Below are 20990 nucleotides of genomic sequence, written 5' to 3' on the forward strand. Positions count from 1 at the left end.
TAAGGTGATTTTTTGTCTAATTTTTTTTTAAATAAAATAAATACTGCTCTGATTCTCCGAGATTAAATGTTGTATAAATTAAAATAGTATTTGCTGTAATCAATCAATTCTTAAATATACCAAACACACATCACTAATTTCGATTATTATGATGTGTTTACATTTACATCCAATAATTCAAAGATTGACAGGCGCTGTTCACAGTTGAAAACAAAATGCGGTATGCTCAAGTTGTGATTGGTCCAGCTGGTTGTGGCAAAGTAAGATAATTCAAAAACGTAAATAAAATGACATTAACTAACATTTTTATATGAATAAGTAGTCAACTTACTGCACATATATGCAGCGACATGCTCAAGACTCCAAACGTGTAATTGAAGTGGTTAACTTGGATCCAGCAGCAGAACATTTTGATTATCATCCGTTGGTGGATATTCGTGACTTAATTCAATTGGACGATGCAATGGAAGATGAAGAGCTTCATTATGGTCCAAATGGTGGCTTAGTATTTTGCCTGGAATACTTAATACAGAATCAGGATTGGTTAAAAGCACAATTATGTGGTGCAGATGAACCTGACAATGAAATAGGTGGAGAACCTGATGATGATTACATACTGTTCGATATGCCAGGGCAAATAGAACTTTTCACTCACTTATCAATGGGCAAACAGCTAGTACAATTGTTAGAGTCGTGGAATTTCCGCATTTGTACGGTATTTCTAGTCGACTCGCAATTCATGGTGGACGGAGCTAAATTTCTGTCGGGTACGATGGCCGCTCTTAGTGTAATGGCAAACATGGAAATGCCGCATCTAAATATATTAAGTAAAATGGATTTGCTCAGTAAAACAGCACGTAAACAGCTTGACAACTATTTGGACCCAGATCCGAAAGCGTTGTTGGGAGATGTGGCGCAAGATTCGTCATGGGGACGAACGTATCGTAAGCTTTCAGAGGCAATTGGAAATTTAATTGAGGACTTCAGGTAATTAATTGATGATCAGAAAAAAAACTAAGTTTTAGTAGTCGCTTTTCTTTAGTCCCACCTCGAACACAATAATTAAAAAAGTAAAATTCTTAAACGTTCAAAACCGCTAAAACATTTGAAACTAGTTTCTGCTAATTGCTATTTAATCGCCGAGCCAAAACATTCCGTGATCGTAATTGCGTCCCTTAATAATTGATTAAAGATAAATTATACGTTGATTACCAGAGAGTCATGAGGTTCTTAAGGCCGAATTGATGGAACTACACGAAACTCTTGTGTACCTGTGATCTCATGCTTTCTAACGAAAGGGCTAATGATTTGCAACTGTGCATGCGTTAGGTTTCCAGATGCATAATTTCAATATATTAGAGCTTGTAGTCGTGACAGCGTGAATATCGCAAAAAATTCTCTAAGTGCTCTCTTCAGTTAGCTGAATTAGATATGATATGGTAAAATGAAAATTTGATACAGTGCAAGGTTATAAAATAACATAGAAGAATTCTTCACTACAAAAGTTGTGATTTTTTAATACTTAACATTCCATTTTAGACAAAAGCAGAAAACACATTCTGAAAAAAAAGAAGTCGGGAATATTTGTGGGAAACTATAGAAAAGGGGTAACAATTTAAAAGTAGTTATTAAATCTTTTTGAGGCATTCTTGATAAAAATAAACCTTTACATGCTAGATAATAGCTGATTTTTTTAAACCTACATATAAAAGTAACAATAACTGCATTTTTCGTAAACAGAATTTTTTGCATCAGCTTTTATATGTATTTGTATTCATAGTACATTCAATTTCCATTTGTCCAATTTTATTCTTTTAATTTGCGTGTTGGATGAAATGGATGTTTCATGAGAGACAAGTCAGGAGGGGTTTTCTCGAATTCCGCAATTTCCTGCATTCCACCATTTGCAATTTCCCACAATTCGGGGTTTTCCAGCTTAAATGTTGCGTACCATTTCTGTATAAATGGATAAGGTGACAAATCAAAGTTTATTGCTTCTAGACACAAAGTGGCTGACACTAAGCCAAAGTCAGCAATAGTCAAAAAATTTGCAGCAGCATACTTTGTGTTTCCATCTCGCAAATATGTTTCAAAAACATTTAAGGCATTATTAACTTTTTTAAGACTCATATTGGTGCGTTGGTAATCGAAAAATATTGGTGCCATGCTATGAGCTGAAATGGCTGCATAGTAAAAGCCCATGTTAAAGCAGAGCCGGTGGTTCACAATAGCGCGCTTACTTGCTTCCCTCGGATATAGATTGTTATTCGGTCCATATTTATCACAAATATACTGCATTATTGCAATGCTTTCGGATAAGTAAAAACCATCATCATCAAGTACTGGAATTTCTTTTTGCGGATTAATCTGCAAAAAAAAAGAAAAAAACTGTTGTTAATATATACTCAAATTAAAGCATATACAAATCATTACTTTGGCATACTCCTCCGTCATATGTTCTCCCGCGATGAAATCGATATTAACCAATTCGTAAGGAATGTTGAGAGCCTGAAGAGCCATGCGAACTGCTAGCGATGGGGGACCATCGGACACGGCATACAATTTCATCGTCATACTTAATAGAAGAATGTAAATACTCTTTGTTAAATGATAACAATATTAATGAATATTAACAAACTGAAATGTGTTAATTGCATTGGCTTGAGATTATTTTCCATAATTTGGAAGCCGTAACTTTTGCAAAATTGTTGTTGTATAGCTACCTACAATATTATAAAACAAGTGAGACGCTCTTTGGGCATACTATATTCAAAAGTAGTCATATATGTATTATGTACTATTAAAAGAAATAAACAGTAATGTATATAAGAAAAGTCAGTTGTAATATGCAACATCTTTCGATCTAAATTTAAATAAAATGAAAGCGATTTGGTACTACAATTTTACATACCGTTCGAGCACACTGATATAAATGCTAAATATAACTGGTTTCAAGTAAAGCCAATAGCCAACTGTTCACCACTAACGAACGAAATGTTATTAATCGTCTTTTGATATCTTAATGTAGAAATAAAAGCTTAAGAAAGCTTTCAACATTTTTTAGTTTATGAACGAATAAATCCAGTGTGACGCATACTATTTTAAATACTAAGGTAGCATTTAAATCCAAAAGTCAACCGTAAGCACTCTCATCTATAAGTTTTTAATATGGGAATAACAAAAACTTGAAATTAAAGTGTGAAATGTGTGTACAAAAATATTGTTGGCATATGTATGTATAATAGTATATATGTAATTTAATTGCAATATGCACTTTAATGCATTTATTATTCGAGTTGACACTTGAAATACAGCAATTCATTTGAGTAATTGCTTTAAAAATTACTGGTACCATTAAAGCAGTTTGGTGCACCTGTGTAGGCGATATTCAAACTGTTGCAAGCGAATGTGCTCACACAGTGTTATTATGATATACTTACGTACATGCATATATTTTCTATTTGAATATTTATAGAGCTAGTGCTGAAAATTCTAGATACAAGATATGTATGTGTCTCCATTCAAATAATAATTAAATAGCCTTTCTTTGCTAAAGATATAGCAATATTAAAATTTTGGGATACTTGCAACATTTTTTGTTTTAATTTTTTCTACACTAAAATTTTCCTTTTACAAAAGGATCAAGCAATACAATTCTCTATCTCCTGCAGATATCCGCTATAATTTTATAGAAATACATTTTGGCTCTACTTGAGGCATTGTTATAAATATTTTCTGTCACTAATCTAAAATCTAAAATGCTTCACAAAAAGTTTAATTTTTAAGGAATGAAGTAAAATCATATATATATATGTACATATGTTGGTATTTTTAGATAAGCATATAATGTAATACTTAATTAAAATTTTAAAAATTATGTGGTGTACTTACCCTATTGCATCTTCGATTTCCGCATCAAAATTGTCTAATCCTTTTGCCGAACTATCTTTTCCCAATATTTTTGTGTATTTCACATTCAGAGCATCCATTGATGCTGCATATATTTTTGCGGCATCATTTTGCTCATCTTTTATTTCATTGTATAAACGGCGTTTAATATCTGACTTAATCACCGGATGTGTGTGATGGTTAGTTGTACGGAAAACACGAATCTCATTATCCACATTGATTGTGGATACACGACTTTTGCAATTGAGGTCCGGATCCTTGGATTTTATGCACGACCAATAGGTGCGATTATTCTGCGTACTCCTCAAATGGTAAATATAACCATCGACACATAATAATTCACCGCCCTTGGCTGAACGCAAAGTTGACACATTGTTTACATTCATTTCTGTATCGAATGTTAAATTTGTATCTAATAAATCTTTTTGATTTGTCGATAAGTCCAAATAATCCTCGTTTTTTAGTGTACTTGTGTCTAAATGGTCATTACTATAAGTATTTATGTCTAAATATTCAACTTCCATTTCGTCTCCTGCAGTCATCTCTTCAACTAAATCTTGGTATGTAACGTTATAAATAATTTCTTGCTTTTGTAAATCATCGGAAATATTTGGCATTGTATCTATGTCACAAACAACAGATATTTTAGGGTTCTCACGCATTTCCTCCAAATTTGTAGGTAGAGCAGAAAAACTATCTAGATGATCGTCATCCGAATCTAAAGCGCTAGAAAAACTGGAAACAGTATTCTCACACAAATCCGTTGTTGTTAAACTAGTATTAAGAAATTAGATTAGTTTAGTTACCTTTTCGCCGTTTCTTCTTGTTCTGCATCACTGACTTGCTTACTCAGATGTCCAATTCTACGTTCAATGGTTTCTTTCGACCTTTCTACAATCTCCTTAAATTCTTTATTTAATCCATTTCCCGACTCGTTTAGAATATTTTCAGTTTTTAAGCCGGCCTTTTCTGCGTTTTGCACAACAAAGCTTCTACACAAGCGCCGTTTAATATCTTCTGAATGATTTGAATGCAAATGCGTACCGGACACTCGAACTATAATTGGACCCATATGTGTCATTTCTGTCGTTACCCGAGCATTACATTTGTAAAACTTATCACGACGTAAAAGGCATGTCCAATATGCCCGGCCATTGCGTGGACTTCGTGTATCCAAATGATAAATGTAATTATCAAGGCAAAGAACCTTATGGCCTTTAGCCGAAGGCAAAAACGTGAATTTTGCTTTATCTAAGTCATATTTCGTGCTGGTTGATAAAGCTGCAAGAGGATCTTCTGAATAGGTATAGGTAACAGGCTTCGCTTTTGTTCGAAATCGCTTGACTTTCCCTTGGCTATTGTTAGGTGATTCGGTTGACGCATTTCTTATTTTAGCGTTTAAACTTTCAATTATACGTTTTTTCGGAGGTTTATTTGATGATGTACCGCTTGCTAATGCGTCATTTTCAGCGATTTTCAATTCTTTAATTGATTTGAAGGCTTTATTTTCACCTCCATTTTCAATTAGTACACTGATATTGTTTTTAAGGAGTAGTTTAGTCAATTTCGAAAGTGTATACCCGTCATGACTATGAGTTACTATCTGGTGATCTTTTAAGCGATGAGTGTTATTCGTTAAGCACTCCGTAAGAATACGTGTCTTACATGGGGGATTTTGCTTTATACATTCCCAGCGATGAGTACTCGATGTAATTGACTTCGATTCTAAACGATATAGGAAACCGTCCACTGATATCATCTGTCGACCAAGTGCTGTTTTGAGCATATATAACTTTTGTTTCTAAAAGTAGAAACATATTGTGGGTTAAAAAGCATGTCAATGTGATAAACTGTTTAAACTCAGATAAAAGCAATGGTTAAACGAAATAATGAAATAGTTGTTCAAAATAACTACTTAAAATTTAGGAAGTAATAACTAAAGGTTTTATCTATACGAATGCTAACAAAATAAAACGAAAATAATATATTTATCATAGTTATAGTACATACTTCGAAATTGAAGAAATTTCCTTGACTGTTAGCGATGATAGATTTATCAGAATTTGTTTCAACCACTTTTTTATTTTTAGTAATTTCTTTTGAAAATATGTCGTCGTCATCTGCTGGCCACTCATCAGATTCCGAACCTCCAACCCATCTTTGTCCATTGGAATTACTGTCCTCATCTGACAAGTGTTCTCTCTGTTTAATACGTTTGCTTTTCAAAGTGCACGATTTACCAGCCAAATCTGCGCGGAGCTTTCGTTCAACTACTTTGGAAATTTCTTTTTCGGAGCAGCGTTCATGCGTATGTTCATTCGTTACTCGCACTACCTTATGTTGAGACTCATCACCTTCCACTATAACAGTGGCTATCCTTGAACGGCACGGCTGATATTTACTTTTCAACCTATTGCATACCCATCTGCATCTTTTATTTCCCCGATCAACAAAATGATATAAGAAATTATCGACACATAGCATATCAATGCCTTTCGCAGACCGCACCATTTGCACTTGCGATATATCCATTTGTGACATATTTCTAGTATTCGATTTTAAGTTTGATTGTTGATTAAATAACAGTTCTTTTAATTATATTTTGTATCCGGTTTATATATTAACAAAATCCCACTGTATAATAAAAAATAGAGTGATTTTTGGATTTCTAGTGTGTTACGATTTTGTACACGTCTTGAAAATTACCAAAAAATTCGTACTCAAAATTGGTTGCAAGAAATCTCCAATTTTAAGTTGGCTGCAATGTCAGAGTTGCCATACTTAAAATATAATCATTGTATTAATTTACACGTTAAATATTAGGCACCACATTTGATGCATTTTACAAGTATGTTTAAAATGAAAGCTGTAATTGTACTTATTATCTCTAAAAATTTTAACTATTACTCTATTAAGGTACCAGAGGTTATACTTAAGCATGTACATATACCATAAATTATTATTTGAAATAATGTACTTCTTCCATACTTGTTTTACATGATTATTATTATTTACTTTCAGTCTAGTAAGATTCGTCCCGTTGAATATTGACGATGACGAAAGTATCCAGGATTTGCTTCTCCAAATCGACAACGTAATACAATATGGAGAAGATGCTGACGTGAAAATACGTGATTTCGATCCACCCGAGGAGGAAGATAATGATGTGGATTCAAAAATTCTTTAACTTCAGTGCTAATTTTTAATAGCTTCTTAATTAATAATTTGTCTATTTTGTAATTTTTCAAATGTACTATAAATTTTTTTATTTTATTTTACATTTTAATTTACAGTTAACACAGAATATTTTGTAAAATAGTATATTTAAATCCGTTCGGTATCCATTACCAAGTTACCGTCTTTGTCTTTTAACCGCACGCGCCCATTTGAGTACCGCGTCTCTTGACTTCCGTCGGGGTAAACGAGTTTGACTGTGCCATCCGGATATTCACGTCTCTTATTAAGTTTGGTATGTATCTCTTTTTGACCATTTGCTAACATCAAGACTTTATCACCGTTTCGCATTTGTATCAAATTTGTGCCATCGGCAAAACGCCATTCTTCTAGCTTATCTTTCTCAGCGGGGTTAGTAATTTTCACAGAATTGTCAGGCAAATGAATTTCTATTACTCCGTTTTTATAACGATGTTCGGTTTGACCATTGGGAAATTCTAGAATTTCCAAGCCATCTAGGTACGTCGTATGCCAGGTATTAGTTTCAGCATAGTAATATTTAACAGTCCCCTCATTAACATTAGTCTCTTTAATATCCTTGTTGAAGTATAACATACGAATATTCATGCCATCCGATGAGATTTTTTTTAAGTTGCCATTGGGATATAAAATATCTTTACTACCATCTGGATTAATAATTTCACGTCGAAAATTTTCCTCAAGTTCGGTACCGCATTTACCAATCCTCTTTCTATTTGCTGCCGTTGCTAAATCCACGTTATACGATTTTACATTAGGCCTGTCCGTTTCTTTGTTCAGATCGCATTTGTAAATTACAGTATCTTTCGAGGTATTGGAATGACTTGTACTTTCAACAGATTGCGCATTTCTACAATTCTGGGTTTGTTTCAGTTCGGAAATAATATCGTCATCATCATCATCTGCTAAATCACCTTCAGAGTCATTACACCGCTCATCAATATCCAATTTATACAAAGCACATGAATTTTCTGAATCGTTTTTTAAATCTGTTCTGCTGGTATTTCGTGTATTAGGTGGAGCTTTCATTATACGATGACTTTTTCCATTTGCTTTTTGAATAGGTGAAGAGTGTAATGTCTTCGAGGTCTTAACGCAAGATCGATTATTAAATTCGGAATATTCAGAGCTTACATTGCATGTGTTTACGTTGGTCTGCTGAATGAATTAATTAAATTATTATTATCATTTTTTCATAATTACTAACTGTATTAAACTGTTACAAAGTACGAATATATACCTTCAATTTACTTATTAAAATATGAAAAATGGTTGTACTCACCAATTTTGGTGCTAATTTTGCAATGTTCCTATTGATTTCCATAAGCATTTTATTGTTACCTTCCCTTTCAAGTTTCTGTTTCTCATTTTGTAATCGCTTATTTTCCTTAGTTAATCGTTCAATGTCTTCATATAGTTGCTTTTGATCGCGCTCCATGTTTCTTATTTGCACACGCAAACGCGCCTGCGCAGATGCATGCAATTGCTCCTTTTGTTTCAATTGACTTTGTAGTGTTTCTAATTCATCTTTGAGTCGTGCAATTTCCTTTCGTTCTTTGTTGGTTATAGTTTGTTTTTGCACACGCATTTGGTGCTCAAATTTACGCTTCTCTTCTTCAATTTTCATTCTTTCATCATGCAGGTACATTTCCATTTGAATCTTATCGTCTTTTAAACGATCCAGCGCTTCACTGCGTTCTTGACTAAAATGTGCCTTCTCCATTTCATATTCCTGTTTGGCTCGCAATAATTCAATATTATTGTTCCGGAAAGAAGCTATTTCCTTTTCAAGCTCTTCCAGACGTAATTTAATAATGTTGCTCTTCTCTTGTAGTTCTTGCGTTAACGCAGATGGTGGTGAGGATATCAACATGTTTTCATCTGTTGTTTTGTCTTCGCCAGCATCTTTGCCTAGCAATGCGCTAAAGAGGGCATCCTTGAATTGATGAAATAAATATGAACTTTTATTTGAGGACGTTTCTTCATTTAATACGGAATTATTGGAAATTATATCTTCGCCATTTTCATATTCACAAGTTGTATTTTCTTCAGAAAAACGGACATGTAAATCTACCTTGTCGGCATGTAATGTGGACTCGTTTCTGGATTCAGCACTTAAGTAAGTTAAAATACCAGATGTTTGACATCTCTGGCCTCTATCGTCAGTGGCATCAGAAAAACTATTTTCGTCGTCAGAATCGCATCTTAACACCTCTTCGACTGTAGGTCGCAAGCGACAATCCGCATATCGACTATTTATAGGCATTTTAACGTCGTTTACTTCATTTTTATCGTTGTTAGCTTTATTGTTTAGGAATTTTCTTACAAAACTGGAGTTCATATCTATAGCTCCTTGGTCAGCTTGCCGCTCAAGAAGTTCGAAGATACTTAGATTTTCATCATCACATTTACTATTATTTCTTCCAGAGTTAGATAAATTTTGCCGTATATCGCTTATAGGTATTGGTTTTAAATGTTGTGGATCGAGAACTTTTGACCAAGTAATTGCGACATATGGTTCAACTTGATGTTCCGGTCCATTTTCTTCAAAATCTTCACAGGCTTTTGTTTCTTTAAATTCAGTTTCACATAGCCGAACGTTGGGTAGAGTTATAGAAATTGAAGATAGATCTACTTTGGAAGACCTTGTATCCGGTGTAGAACTATTAGCTGGATTTGCATTGGCCAACATTTTATGAAATTGTTTCTCATTAACATCATGTTTTATTTCATCAATACAATCCACGCTATTAGTTTCTATCATTGAATTTTTTTGGGATGGTTTTACTCTAGGTGCTAACCTGCGACGTTGCATATTTTTAATTTTGGAATGTGTGTCAGCATACTTATATCGTGGTAAGTTATTTAGTCGCAGTGACTCTGGTGAGATTTTATATCTTGCTTTTATGCCCTCACCGCGTTTAAGATATGGTCGTTTGGGCTTTATATCTTTAACTTCAAATTGTTCGTTATCGTAGTTAATACTGTTGCAATTTCTTTGATTTGAGAACTCTCCTTGAGTTTTATTTCTAGTTTGAAATAATCTGCTTTCTATTTCTTTGATTTCACTGTCAGACCCAAAATTAACTTGACTTCCGTATTTATTTAACTGATCCCCTAATGTGTTACCACCGTCATTGTCTAGATTCTCAATTATGTCATTTCCATGAAGGAATCCCATTTTCTCATAAACATCCTGGTGCTCTAAACCCAAGATTTTTCGCTGCATATTCTGGCGCTCGTCCAACAAACGTTTCTGCTCTTCCTGCCATTTGTTTAACTTTTCCAAACGCTTTACTATGTTCACTTGTGACTCCAGCATGTTGTTTTTGCAATTGGTTTGCAGCATTTTCAACATAAAATTTGCTGATGGTTAACAGTTTTAACAAAATAAATTAATGTATCCACACTCGAATATTTTAAATTGAAAATGTTATTATTTGAGTATAAGCAACCTAACGGGCTATTCGATAAATAGCAAATCAGAGATGTGCGTATGGTGAAACGTATTTCCATCGATTAAATATTATTTTAAACATTAGTAAAAAATAATTTCAATTGTTGACATAATGATTTACGATATATATAAGAGCTTATATGAAAGTATTACTTCAGTTTATCGTTGATGCATTAATAACATGAATATTATTGAAAATCGTTCAAATTCCTTTTAGAACGAAAATGGCTGCTGGGTAAAAACAAGAATACAACTCTGTACACAAAGCAATTGACAACCGGACTAAATTTTTGGAACTGTATTTTTTTATATTATTATATTTTTCTTAAATTGTAAAGTTATTTATGTATGAATTACTTAAAAATCATTCGCGAAAGTGCAAAAGAAATTCAGTACAGTTAATTCATTGCACGTTATGAGCTTTAAAGATTTGGACTTAAGTACTACTCGACGGCTTGTTTTTATCGTGGTTGTTCTGTTGACCATATTATTAGTAAAAAGGATATTCAGTGATTCTTGAGAAAAACTGTTTTGAAAAAAAAACGTCAGAAAAATGGCAACTGCCACCAACCGACGGGTTTCTTATTTTTACAATCCAGATGTGGGCAATTTTCATTATGGTCCCGGACATCCAATGAAGCCGCATCGCTTATCTGTTACACATAGTCTTGTTATGAATTACGGTCTTCATAAAAAGATGAAAATATATCGACCTTATAAGTAAGAAAGCATTTTAATGTGTAAGCACTTCCAAAAATATAATCTATATTTTTAGAGCGAGTGCTCAGGACATGCTACGTTTCCATAGTGAGGAATATATAGACTTTCTTCAAAAAGTCACTCCCCAAAATATTCAGTGCAATAGTAAGTAATTGAATAATATTTTTTAAATTGATATATTTATATGTATTTTTGATAATTTTAGCCGTAGGGTACACAAAATATCTGTCTCACTTTAGTGTGGGCGAAGACTGTCCAGTTTTCGATGGTTTATTTGAGTTTTGCGCGATGTATACGGGCGCTTCTCTGGAGGGGGCCCAAAAGTTGAATCACAATCACAGTGATATATGCATAAATTGGTCAGGAGGCTTGCACCATGCAAAAAAATTTGAAGCATCAGGTTTGGATTAAAACTTTGAAATAAAATATTTTTTCATTTCCTACAAGATATGCCCTTTTAGGTTTCTGTTACGTTAACGATATTGTGATAGGCATACTTGAACTACTTAAATACAATCCACGAGTGTTGTATATTGATATTGACGTACACCATGGCGATGGCGTACAAGAGGCATTTTATCTCACGGACCGCGTTATGACTGTATCCTTCCATAAATATGGAAATTATTTCTTCCCCGGAACGGGTGATATGTACGAAATTGGCGCGGAGTCGGGTCGATATTATAGCGTAAATGTACCACTAAAAGAAGGCATTGACGATCACAGTTATTTTCAAGTTTTTAAACCAATAATTTCGGCAGTGATGGATTTCTATCGCCCAACAGCGATCGTGTTACAATGTGGCGCAGACTCGCTTGCTGGTGATCGGCTGGGATGTTTTTCCCTCAGTACCCGTGGACACGGGGAGTGCGTTAAGTTCGTTAAGGAGCTAAATGTACCAACGTTGGTAGTTGGCGGTGGGGGTTACACTTTACGTAATGTAGCTCGCTGCTGGACTCACGAAACATCATTGCTTGTAGACGAAAATATATCAAATGATTTACCAATGTCGGAGTATTTAGAATTTTTCGCGCCGGATTTCACGCTTCATCCTGATGTAAACTCACGCCAAGAGAATGCTAATTCTAAACAATATTTGGAACTGATAGTGAAACATGTTTATGAGAATTTAAAAATGTGTCAACATTCCCCAAGCGTACAAATGGTGCAAATTCCTCCAGACTCCATTGACATGGAAGAAGTGCGGGTTAAGGAAGAATCTGACCCAGATGTTCGAATATCACAGGCTGAAGACGATAAAATGGTAGAGCCGAAAAATGAATTTTACAGTGGAGATACGGATCAAGATAAAGGCGACACGGCTGAAAGTTAAAATATATTTTGCGAGTAGTACGATAGGAAATATGTTTTTTAAGATATAAAAGTTTATTCATTTTAGGTTTACTTATAATAAATTTTTTATATAAACTAGTGGATAGTTGAGAGTTGTGCTATTCTTGTTATTGTAGCGGTTATTTAGTGCTATTCCTCATAGATGGTCAGTTATAATTCAGTGGTGATAAAGTACCTGTAGGCTTTTGTTTATAAAACTACGCTGGTTTATTTTTCAATCTACATTTATTTGTTAATTCGAAAAAATACCATTTATATCTAGAAACATATCATTATTGCATTCAGCGCAAAATACTTCGATATATATGTATATGAACTTGACTCGTCGCTAAAAACCTATGCATATATTGAAAGGTTTTACCAACCCGTTGTCGTGTTGGCCAAACGACGCATGCGACGCGTATTACGGTCTTGATCACGTATTTTCTTTTCCATTTCAGCATCCGTTAATGTTTCGAGGAATGGTGCCCAAGCATCAGCATCGCTGGGATTACGGAAGGGAACATCAATAGTAGATAGGGGAGCTTCACTAAAAGCATAAGTGCGACAATGCCAAGACAATTGGCCGCGTATGCTGTACGCAATTGCTGTTACAAACTCCCCTCCCAAGCCGAGCTCAGCACATAGCTTTATAGCGAATTCCTCGGGATTATTATTCTTTTCAGACATATCCCATTCAACTTGATCAACAAGTGATGTATTTCCGACGTGAATATTAAGTTTAACGATAACTCGCTGATCACAACTTTCTTCAAGTATCGGAGGCTCATTTGGAAAAGCTTCTATTTGCTGTCGAATGGCTTGAGCAATGGCAGGAACAAAAGGTATGGGGTTTAAATCCAAATCATCGCAAAGTACTTCAGCAAATTGTTCTGGTGTTATCATACTCTCTTCAAAAATATATATAATTATAAAATTTCAATAAACGAAGTGAATCATTAATATACCATTTTTATTCCAAGTGAATGTATCACGCAATTTTTGACCTTCCAATTCCATATCTAAACGTATCGGTACTAAACATTCTTTCTGTCCTGCGTTTTCAATATTAGCTGTTGGGTCGGTATCATCAAAACACATAGGGAATGTACGAACTTTCTTGGTATGAACGCGATTACGATTTATTGGAGTGGCTTGTGGGACTGCGTCCAAATGACTAGAATTCGGCATAGTGGGCACATATTGTGGCTGTTTTTTAGATTTATTTTCACGCGGTAATGGTGCTTCCGATGTGTTTACGGATATAGCTCGATATCTATGTGAATTATTCATTAAAATATATATTTATATTGTAGACATACGTATATAGTTGTGTATTTATAAAAGTTAATTACTTTTCATCATTTCCTGCAATTATATCGTCTACTTCTACGGCTCGTAGTAGTGATACAGAACTCGCTAATATGTGTGAACTCAATCCGGAATCAGCTAGCCTTTTACGTTCTTCATTGGAAAGTACTAACCGCGTCATACCAGGATACTTTTTATAAAGGATACCACGGAATAAACGCATATAGTTTCCCACTTCAGAGCCGACATAATAGTATTCCCCACCTTCTTCCAGCTGAAAAGCCACAGGCTTGTCTCCATATGTTTGTAATGCCATTTATAAAAAAAATATATCCGGTAAAACAAACCTTATGCTTTTTTCCACTAAAATTAATTTCACACTAAAATGCTAAAGCTTTATCCCTGGCTAAAACCTAACAATAAAACGTCAGAATAGATATGCAATAATGGCGAACCTAAAGAGGGATGCCATCATTAAAAAATATCGTAATTTATACTGTGTGCCAAACGGTAATAATTTTCTCTGTGTTGAGTTGGGGTGAAATAATTTACTATGGTGTAAACAACTTTTACATTTTACAACGCCAAATGAAAAGAAAATTTTGACAGTTGAATTTCAGAACAAACGCAATTGCGACTTTTAAATGTATGCCTCGTTATTTAAATTATTAATTACTCTGCTTGCTAATAAAAATATTAATGAAACCCCAAAAAATTGAAGATTTATTATTAATTGAGTATTTTAGGCAAAGTGCTAGGCTACTTGCAAGCGGAGCACATATGTACACATATAATTATATATTCATATATTTAATGATTATATTACATCTTTATAAATACATTTACATTAAGATCTTTTGAACAATTACAAAAATATTATTTAAAAATGAATTTTTACTCAATTCTTTCATCTTATATTAGTTTGCAATATTTGGGTTAATTAACAAAAATTCTAAAGGAGTCAAGAACTTTCCTTATTTAAAGTATCATTTCTGTATTGAATGGAATATATAATAACACAAACAAATGAATAATTACGAATTTATAAGGCTGCAGAGGCTTTTTTAAAATATGTTTATTTCTGAATGCATATGTGTATTCATGTTTATTTATTAAATTATGGATTGATTAAATAAAACATGTCATATTAATAGAGGATAAATCGATCGCTTTTATATCTTCTTTCTGTGTAGCGTTTTTTGGTTATTAACCAGTAACTTAACCGATAGTTTGTTTACGGGTATAAAAATTTAATTCACACATACTTATATGCAATGATATCGTTGAAATGGTCCTGATCAGTATTAGTTAATTTACCATCGATAATTATCAAATACGACCGCTAAAACAGCTGATTGATTATATGTAATTAAACCTTGTCGCAACTTCTACAATATTTCAATACGAAGAAAATGTCACTGTTTCGATTATCTTTACGCATTTTAACTCAAAACAAAGGATTAACACGTTTGCCAGTGTTAGGTTAATATTAATAATATTGAAGAAAATGTTTTCAGAATAAATAATATTTTATTCTTCACACATAGATCAAACTCGTTGCATTAAGCGTTGGGTGGCGCCGACATTACGTGAGCTTCGCAGGCGACAAAAAAAGTTAGGACCCCAGCTGCCACAACCACGTTCCGGTTTTATTGAGTGGAATTACCGTGCTGAGTTATTTGCTTTTGGTAAACGTCTACATGAAGAATTTGATTTAGAAATGCTGCAGGCAGCATTCACACAACCTTCGTATGTGCAAAAAGAGCAATTGCGGCAACGTGAACTTGGTATTGTCGAAACAGACGTAGTAATTAAAGACAACTATGAAGTGTCCGAACGAGGAGCATATTTAGCAAAAGAGTGTGTTCGTGCATATTTGAAACATTCATTTCCGAATGTGCCTGTGGATGGGATAAATGCCTTCACAGATTATTTGCTAAGTACTGGAATGCTATCACATATCGCCGCACATCTAGGTATGAGTGAATTGTTACTTGATGACAATTATCCACCTGAACAAGAATCCTTGGCTCGTTCATTACTTGCTGTTATCGGCACAATCGAGCAATGCAATGGACAAGAACGAGCATTTCTTTTTATACGAGATTTCATATGTACACAAATGAATCAGCGCGATTTACTTGAAATATGGCGTATTGACGATCCAGAAATACTGTTGAAGCAAATTTGTGATGAAAGAAATTTGGGTGAAATAGAACCCCGTTTAATTGGCGATTGTGGTAAAAATACTCTCCTTGCTGCATATCACGTGGGATTATATGCAAATAAAAAACTGGTTGGTCGGGGTAAGTTGTAATCTATTGAATAGCTTGATTCAGAGTAAAATATATCATATATACATATTTACATTATTTGTGGAAATCTGAACCATTTTGCTTTGTATTATAATGAATTTCTTTTAGATGTAAATATTACTAAGTTTTTTTTTTTTTTTAGGATTTGGCGAAAATGTGGCAATTGCTACAAAAGTGGCTTCACTGAATGCTTTACAGGAAATATTTTGTATACAAGATAACATGCGTCCCCTTAATTTCCAATCACACCTAAAGCTAGAAGCTTGTAATGCTATAGAAAATTAGGCTTAAAAAGTCAGTTTATTACCTCATGCTTATAGGTCTTTGAAATAAAATGCAAATATCTGAGTTCAACAAATAAAATCTTTGAAATTTTTTTTCCGAATTGTTTGAGATGTCTTTATATATACACAAACATTTAGTCATAGAGAAATAATTTATGTACTAAATGTGGACTACTTAAACTAACTACTCTTATCAACTTGAGTTACCAAAATTAGGCTATGTCAATCTGTACCATCCATCTATCCCATCTGTTTACCAATCGTATGTTAGACTAACAAATTATACATGATATATGTAATATATTATTTGACGTTGTCTGGTTTATTGCCACCAACATTGCCGCTATTATTCGTTCCAGTACTAGATGAGAGCCCAGTACCGGGTTCTTCGGGTTTACTTTCAAGAGAAAAAGGAGGTATTTTACAATCAAAAGTGTGACCGTCTTCACGCTCTAATCGAAATGTGCCCCACATGTGACCGCTAGGGGCTTGCAGGCTGACATGACTGCTATATTGAAAAGCCGGTAGACGTGGGCTGAGTATTGGCTCTTGTCCTACAACACCACGTCCTCTTACCGTTTCTAAAGTGCCTGAAAGGGAGAAAATCCTCCAATGACGTTCCCGTAACTGGACGCTAAGCACACCTAAATTCTCCAAACGAATGCAGTAGCGCCACTAAAATTATACAATATTAAAAATATATTATAAAATAATGTTTTCGAGTGCATGCTTACCCAATATACAGAGGAAGCGGGAGTTTCCCGACAACCCATATAGAACGGTATCACAGTTACACGTATATTATCTGTAGTCTCCTTATGAACATCGCTCAATTCCAACCAAGGATGGTTTTTTTCCTGCCATGCTTTTAATGTATCTTGTCCCTCGAACGGTGGATCTTTGCCGGGGACATGCGTTAAGAACTTATCGAAAAGTTCATGTTGTAGAGGATGTTTTTCTCCCGACGTATATGGCATTATATCGTCGTGTGCAACATAATCAAGACCGGGAATAGCATACAGACTGCGGTTGGAATCTTGATTTCCCAGAAATGTTACAGCTTCAGTTTGTGCGCGCTTCAAAAAAATTTACCATTTAGAAGTAAAAATTATAAATTTGTAATGGATTGATTAGAGGTTTTACTTACAATATATGGGCAATCGCGTGAATCGATCAGTACTTGGTAGAATGTGTGTACTTTGCCTTTCACTTCTTTTACAGACGAATCGGACCCATTGGTGGACGAAGATGAACTTGGACTTTCACCTCCGCTAGTTGCATGTGTAGCTGAATTTCCTTGTTCAGTTGATGCTTCTGTATTTGTGCTTTTCGTACTTTTTTCTGCTGCAATGGCAGCAGTGGACGACCTATCAACATTTACTCTTTGTTTTTGCTTGTTGGGATTATGTAGATCTCGATCATATACTCGCGCAGACCATGGAAAAAGCACAACTCCACGGTAACCAAATATGCGATGAAGGAATAACTGACCTGTCTCATATTTCCCATCTATTTTGATTGACTCCAATCGCCCTACTTCAGCTAATCTATATGGAATGGCAAAATCATTGAAAACTATTTCTACAACGTGTGCAATTTGTTATGTAATTTAAAGACCCCACTAATATAAACACACACTACTTTATTTTATTAAAGGAAAATGCGCATTAATTGATTTTACTATGGAAAACGATAAATGTGGTTTCATAACGTTGAATGAGGATATACGAGTATATGAGAAATAGTACACTTACTTGGCGAGTTTTGATCCATGCTGTGAAAATTGTCGGAGTAGAATAATATCACAATTTCCTATAACTGCTAGTGGAACTAAAACCCGTCCTATATTATTATTTCTTAACGCTTTAGTAAATAAGCTATTCATGTTTTGTGTTTTCGTTTAGTGCTCTTTACTCATCTGCGGTCACAACAATACGGATCATTCACTAATAGTTTAGTCCTTTGGGTTAAATATTTTAGAAATTTAAAAGTCCTTCTAGGCATAAAATATTTTAATGGATTTATGAATATTGTTTTTTTATGTTTTGTTAAGTTAATGCAACAAATAAAAAAGTGTAAAGGTTTTCATGGCCGATTTTTAGCGAAAATACTCCAAAATTGTCTGCTATAGTTTTCCTAATTGGCATTGTAAAAGTTTGGCAGCACTAATAGATTGTTGAAAATTTTCACTATACGAACAAGTGAGCAAAACAAAAAGAGTTGACTTTAATCTAATTATTTTTCAAAGAGAATCAAGGAATAAGTAGGCGGAGCTGGTAAAAATTGTTTTCAGCCACCGATTGCAACAGAATCCAAATAATCAACCAAGTAGTCAATTTAGAGGTTGGAACATACATTGCGACTAAAATGGCGCTACCGGCCAAAGTTTTTACACTTTCGAGAAATGGTAAGTCTAAAAATGAAATGTATTGTTTAAGAACAGTATATGCTGCTTATTTTATGTATGGTTGAGGTTATGGAAGTTATGTCACATCTTAGTTCAAGGATAAAATAATCGTAATATAAAATGTCATAGGTCAACGAATGTTTGGAACCAATCTCCGCTTACGTGCAGCTGGGAAAGATATAGTAACTGTACCGAAGGGTTATGTGTATGTAAACAATAAAGAGTTGAGCATGGAAATTAATGAGATCACTGACCGCGCAGCAACAACAATGTTTTTAGGAGAACTTTTTCGAGGTTTTGCTGTGACTTTGGCCCACATTTTTAAAGAACCAGCCACTATTAACTATCCCTTTGAAAAAGGCCCCTTAAGTCCACGTTTTCGTGGAGAGCATGCTCTCCGTCGGTATCCCAGTGGAGAGGAGCGTTGCATTGCTTGTAAATTGTGCGAAGCAATATGTCCAGCACAAGCTATTACAATTGAAGCAACAACTCGGTCTGATGGTAGTAGGCGTACAACACGATACGATATAGATATGACTAAATGCATCTATTGCGGTTTTTGTCAGGTAATACATAACAGATATTATTCGAAAATATACATAAATATTTCAAATTTTTAGGAAGCTTGTCCTGTTGATGCTATTGTAGAGGGCCCCAACTTTGAATTCTCAACTGAGACACATGAAGAATTATTGTACAATAAGGAGAAGCTGCTTTGCAATGGAGATAAATGGGAATCGGAGATTGCATCTAATTTGCAAGCGGATCACTTATACCGATAAATTGTTTGAGTTAGAAAGGTTAAAGTTCTCAAATTCGTTAAATATATTATACTTCAGTATAGCTTGAATAAAGGCTTTAATTAACGCAATTATTTGTATGTTACATTTTATTATTCATTTTGAGACGACATATTTTGTAATTAAATAATAGTTGCGAAAGGAATAGACATGTCTATTGTCCAGGCCCAGATAAAGATTTCTCCATAAACTTCTTTTTAGCGAAACAAATCCACCATTTATTGGGCTTTCCGTCTTCACTGTTGAATACTTTCTCGCAAACGCGATTTCCGATTTCGTGTCGCAATTGTAAGAAATATTGACGCATTAAATCTAAAAGCGATATTTGTACCGATATGTACATAAATATAAATGTTTAGTCATCAGTACTATAACCTTTACATATTTATAATTTACCTCCTTCTTGTGTATTTTGTGGTCTAGCATAAACAGCATTTAATGGAAATCCTGCATCTCCAGGAATATCAAATTTTGAAATTGCTAAACTGTACATTTCTTGAGTTCCTTGATTTTTGTTATTACAGCGTTGTAAGCGCTTCAAGCATTCGGTGATATACAGGGTAATGTAAATGAGCACACGATCCACTTCAGACTAAAAAATGTTTTTTATATGTGTATATACGACAAATAATAGGAAGTTATTACCTTTATCTCATATGTACGGAAGAAAACATTTGCTTTGAAGTAATATAGTGACTCATCAATGATATCGTTTTCAATATTGGCACAGGGGGCAGGTCCACGAGCTTGGGTACGTAAAGGCAATATTGCCATATTTCCGACCACTTGGGGAAATTCCTTAATCTGTGAATGGTAGGCCTAAAAAATATTTTAATATATAAGCAGTACATTCATTTGTTTGTTTCTTTTTATATGTTGAACGAAATGACCGCACCCCACTATGCTTTAAAGGTTTTAGGAATTGGTATTTTTTAAGATATTATATTTACCGGCATAACTGCTGTATTTCAATTTATATACTTGTTTGGAATCTAATTTAAATTATAAGTAAATATTTTCAAGTTATTGGAATTTTGGTTGATATAGGAATGCAAATATCTAAGCAAATATTGACAACTGCTTAAGTCAAAGAATGTTTTTTTTATTTTAGATGTTATCGCTTAAGCTTTTGGTCATACTTTTCGTCGAATTCCCTTTTCGTTTTTAAGTTTGTGCGCACTGTTTAATTCTGTCATATAACCAGAGAATGTAAAATACATTCTACATTCTCTGATATAACTT

General features: G+C 34.1%; 10 protein-coding genes across 12 annotated transcripts in view; 5 read left to right on the forward strand and 5 right to left on the reverse strand.

The window, feature by feature from the left end:
* Window positions 1–7037, forward strand: part of beag (IC cytokine homolog beag) — a 33354-nt gene extending 26317 nt beyond the window's left edge. The window contains exon 3 of the mRNA XM_070112804.1: window positions 6931–7037. The gene's annotated coding sequence lies outside the window, so the exon portion shown is untranslated. The remainder of the gene's footprint in view (window positions 1–6930) is intronic.
* LOC106618060 (GPN-loop GTPase 3) lies at window positions 100–7195 on the forward strand. Its single transcript, XM_014235598.3, has 3 exons — window positions 100–260; window positions 323–987; window positions 6931–7195. Exons 1-3 carry the CDS (start codon window positions 216–218, stop codon window positions 7094–7096), a joined length of 876 nt encoding a protein of 291 aa, XP_014091073.2. The 5' UTR covers window positions 100–215; the 3' UTR covers window positions 7097–7195.
* gfzf (GST-containing FLYWCH zinc-finger protein) lies at window positions 1727–6610 on the reverse strand. 2 transcript variants are annotated; one of them, XM_014235587.3, is made up of 5 exons: window positions 5920–6610; window positions 4716–5710; window positions 3892–4683; window positions 2434–2575; window positions 1727–2367 (listed from the first exon to the last, which is right to left on the reverse strand). In XM_014235587.3, the coding sequence occupies exons 1-5, from the start codon at window positions 6448–6450 to the stop codon at window positions 1807–1809; spliced, it is 3021 nt and encodes a 1006-aa protein (XP_014091062.3). In that variant the 5' UTR covers window positions 6451–6610; the 3' UTR covers window positions 1727–1806. The 2 variants fall into 2 exon arrangements, with proteins under 2 accessions (XP_014091062.3, XP_014091063.2); XM_014235588.3 differs by lacking the exons at window positions 3892–4683; window positions 4716–5710; window positions 5920–6610 and adding an exon at window positions 2912–3038.
* Window positions 7142–10614, reverse strand: Sas-4 (spindle assembly abnormal 4). Of its 2 annotated transcripts, none has more exons than XM_014235585.3 (2): window positions 8405–10614; window positions 7142–8277 (listed from the first exon to the last, which is right to left on the reverse strand). In XM_014235585.3, the coding sequence occupies exons 1-2, from the start codon at window positions 10478–10480 to the stop codon at window positions 7234–7236; spliced, it is 3120 nt and encodes a 1039-aa protein (XP_014091060.3). In that variant the 5' UTR covers window positions 10481–10614; the 3' UTR covers window positions 7142–7233. The 2 variants fall into 2 exon arrangements, with proteins under 2 accessions (XP_014091060.3, XP_014091059.3); XM_014235584.3 differs by having other exon boundaries at window positions 7142–8280.
* HDAC3 (histone deacetylase 3) lies at window positions 7194–12730 on the forward strand. Its single transcript, XM_014235596.3, has 5 exons — window positions 7194–7378; window positions 10797–11299; window positions 11355–11443; window positions 11505–11699; window positions 11761–12730. The coding sequence occupies exons 2-5, from the start codon at window positions 11133–11135 to the stop codon at window positions 12630–12632; spliced, it is 1323 nt and encodes a 440-aa protein (XP_014091071.1). The 5' UTR covers window positions 7194–7378; window positions 10797–11132; the 3' UTR covers window positions 12633–12730.
* A 128-nt stretch (window positions 12731–12858) lies between these two features.
* Snr1 (SWI/SNF related, matrix associated, actin dependent regulator of chromatin, subfamily b, member 1) lies at window positions 12859–14392 on the reverse strand. The gene is made up of 3 exons (XM_014235597.3): window positions 13987–14392; window positions 13600–13907; window positions 12859–13542 (listed from the first exon to the last, which is right to left on the reverse strand). The coding sequence occupies exons 1-3, from the start codon at window positions 14256–14258 to the stop codon at window positions 13010–13012; spliced, it is 1113 nt and encodes a 370-aa protein (XP_014091072.1). The 5' UTR covers window positions 14259–14392; the 3' UTR covers window positions 12859–13009.
* An 862-nt stretch (window positions 14393–15254) lies between these two features.
* mRpL44 (mitochondrial ribosomal protein L44) lies at window positions 15255–16642 on the forward strand. Its single transcript, XM_014235659.3, has 3 exons — window positions 15255–15424; window positions 15490–16248; window positions 16400–16642. The coding sequence occupies exons 1-3, from the start codon at window positions 15355–15357 to the stop codon at window positions 16540–16542; spliced, it is 972 nt and encodes a 323-aa protein (XP_014091134.2). The 5' UTR covers window positions 15255–15354; the 3' UTR covers window positions 16543–16642.
* On the reverse strand, window positions 16603–18614 carry POLDIP2 (DNA polymerase delta interacting protein 2). The gene is made up of 4 exons (XM_014235658.3): window positions 18296–18614; window positions 17689–18088; window positions 17276–17617; window positions 16603–17216 (listed from the first exon to the last, which is right to left on the reverse strand). The coding sequence occupies exons 1-4, from the start codon at window positions 18424–18426 to the stop codon at window positions 16845–16847; spliced, it is 1245 nt and encodes a 414-aa protein (XP_014091133.1). The 5' UTR covers window positions 18427–18614; the 3' UTR covers window positions 16603–16844.
* Window positions 18615–18761: 147 nt separating this feature from the next.
* On the forward strand, window positions 18762–19819 carry ND-23 (NADH dehydrogenase (ubiquinone) 23 kDa subunit). The gene is made up of 3 exons (XM_014235660.3): window positions 18762–18948; window positions 19078–19514; window positions 19569–19819. The coding sequence occupies exons 1-3, from the start codon at window positions 18909–18911 to the stop codon at window positions 19728–19730; spliced, it is 639 nt and encodes a 212-aa protein (XP_014091135.1). The 5' UTR covers window positions 18762–18908; the 3' UTR covers window positions 19731–19819.
* On the reverse strand, window positions 19790–20868 carry Arpc3A (Actin-related protein 2/3 complex, subunit 3A). Its single transcript, XM_014235661.3, has 4 exons — window positions 20699–20868; window positions 20394–20567; window positions 20145–20340; window positions 19790–20060 (listed from the first exon to the last, which is right to left on the reverse strand). The coding sequence occupies exons 1-4, from the start codon at window positions 20702–20704 to the stop codon at window positions 19903–19905; spliced, it is 534 nt and encodes a 177-aa protein (XP_014091136.2). The 5' UTR covers window positions 20705–20868; the 3' UTR covers window positions 19790–19902.
* Window positions 20869–20990: the final 122 nt, after the last annotated feature.

This window comes from Bactrocera oleae, chromosome 2, assembly GCF_042242935.1.
Source record: "Bactrocera oleae isolate idBacOlea1 chromosome 2, idBacOlea1, whole genome shotgun sequence".
Lineage (NCBI taxonomy): Eukaryota > Metazoa > Arthropoda > Insecta > Diptera > Tephritidae > Bactrocera > Bactrocera oleae.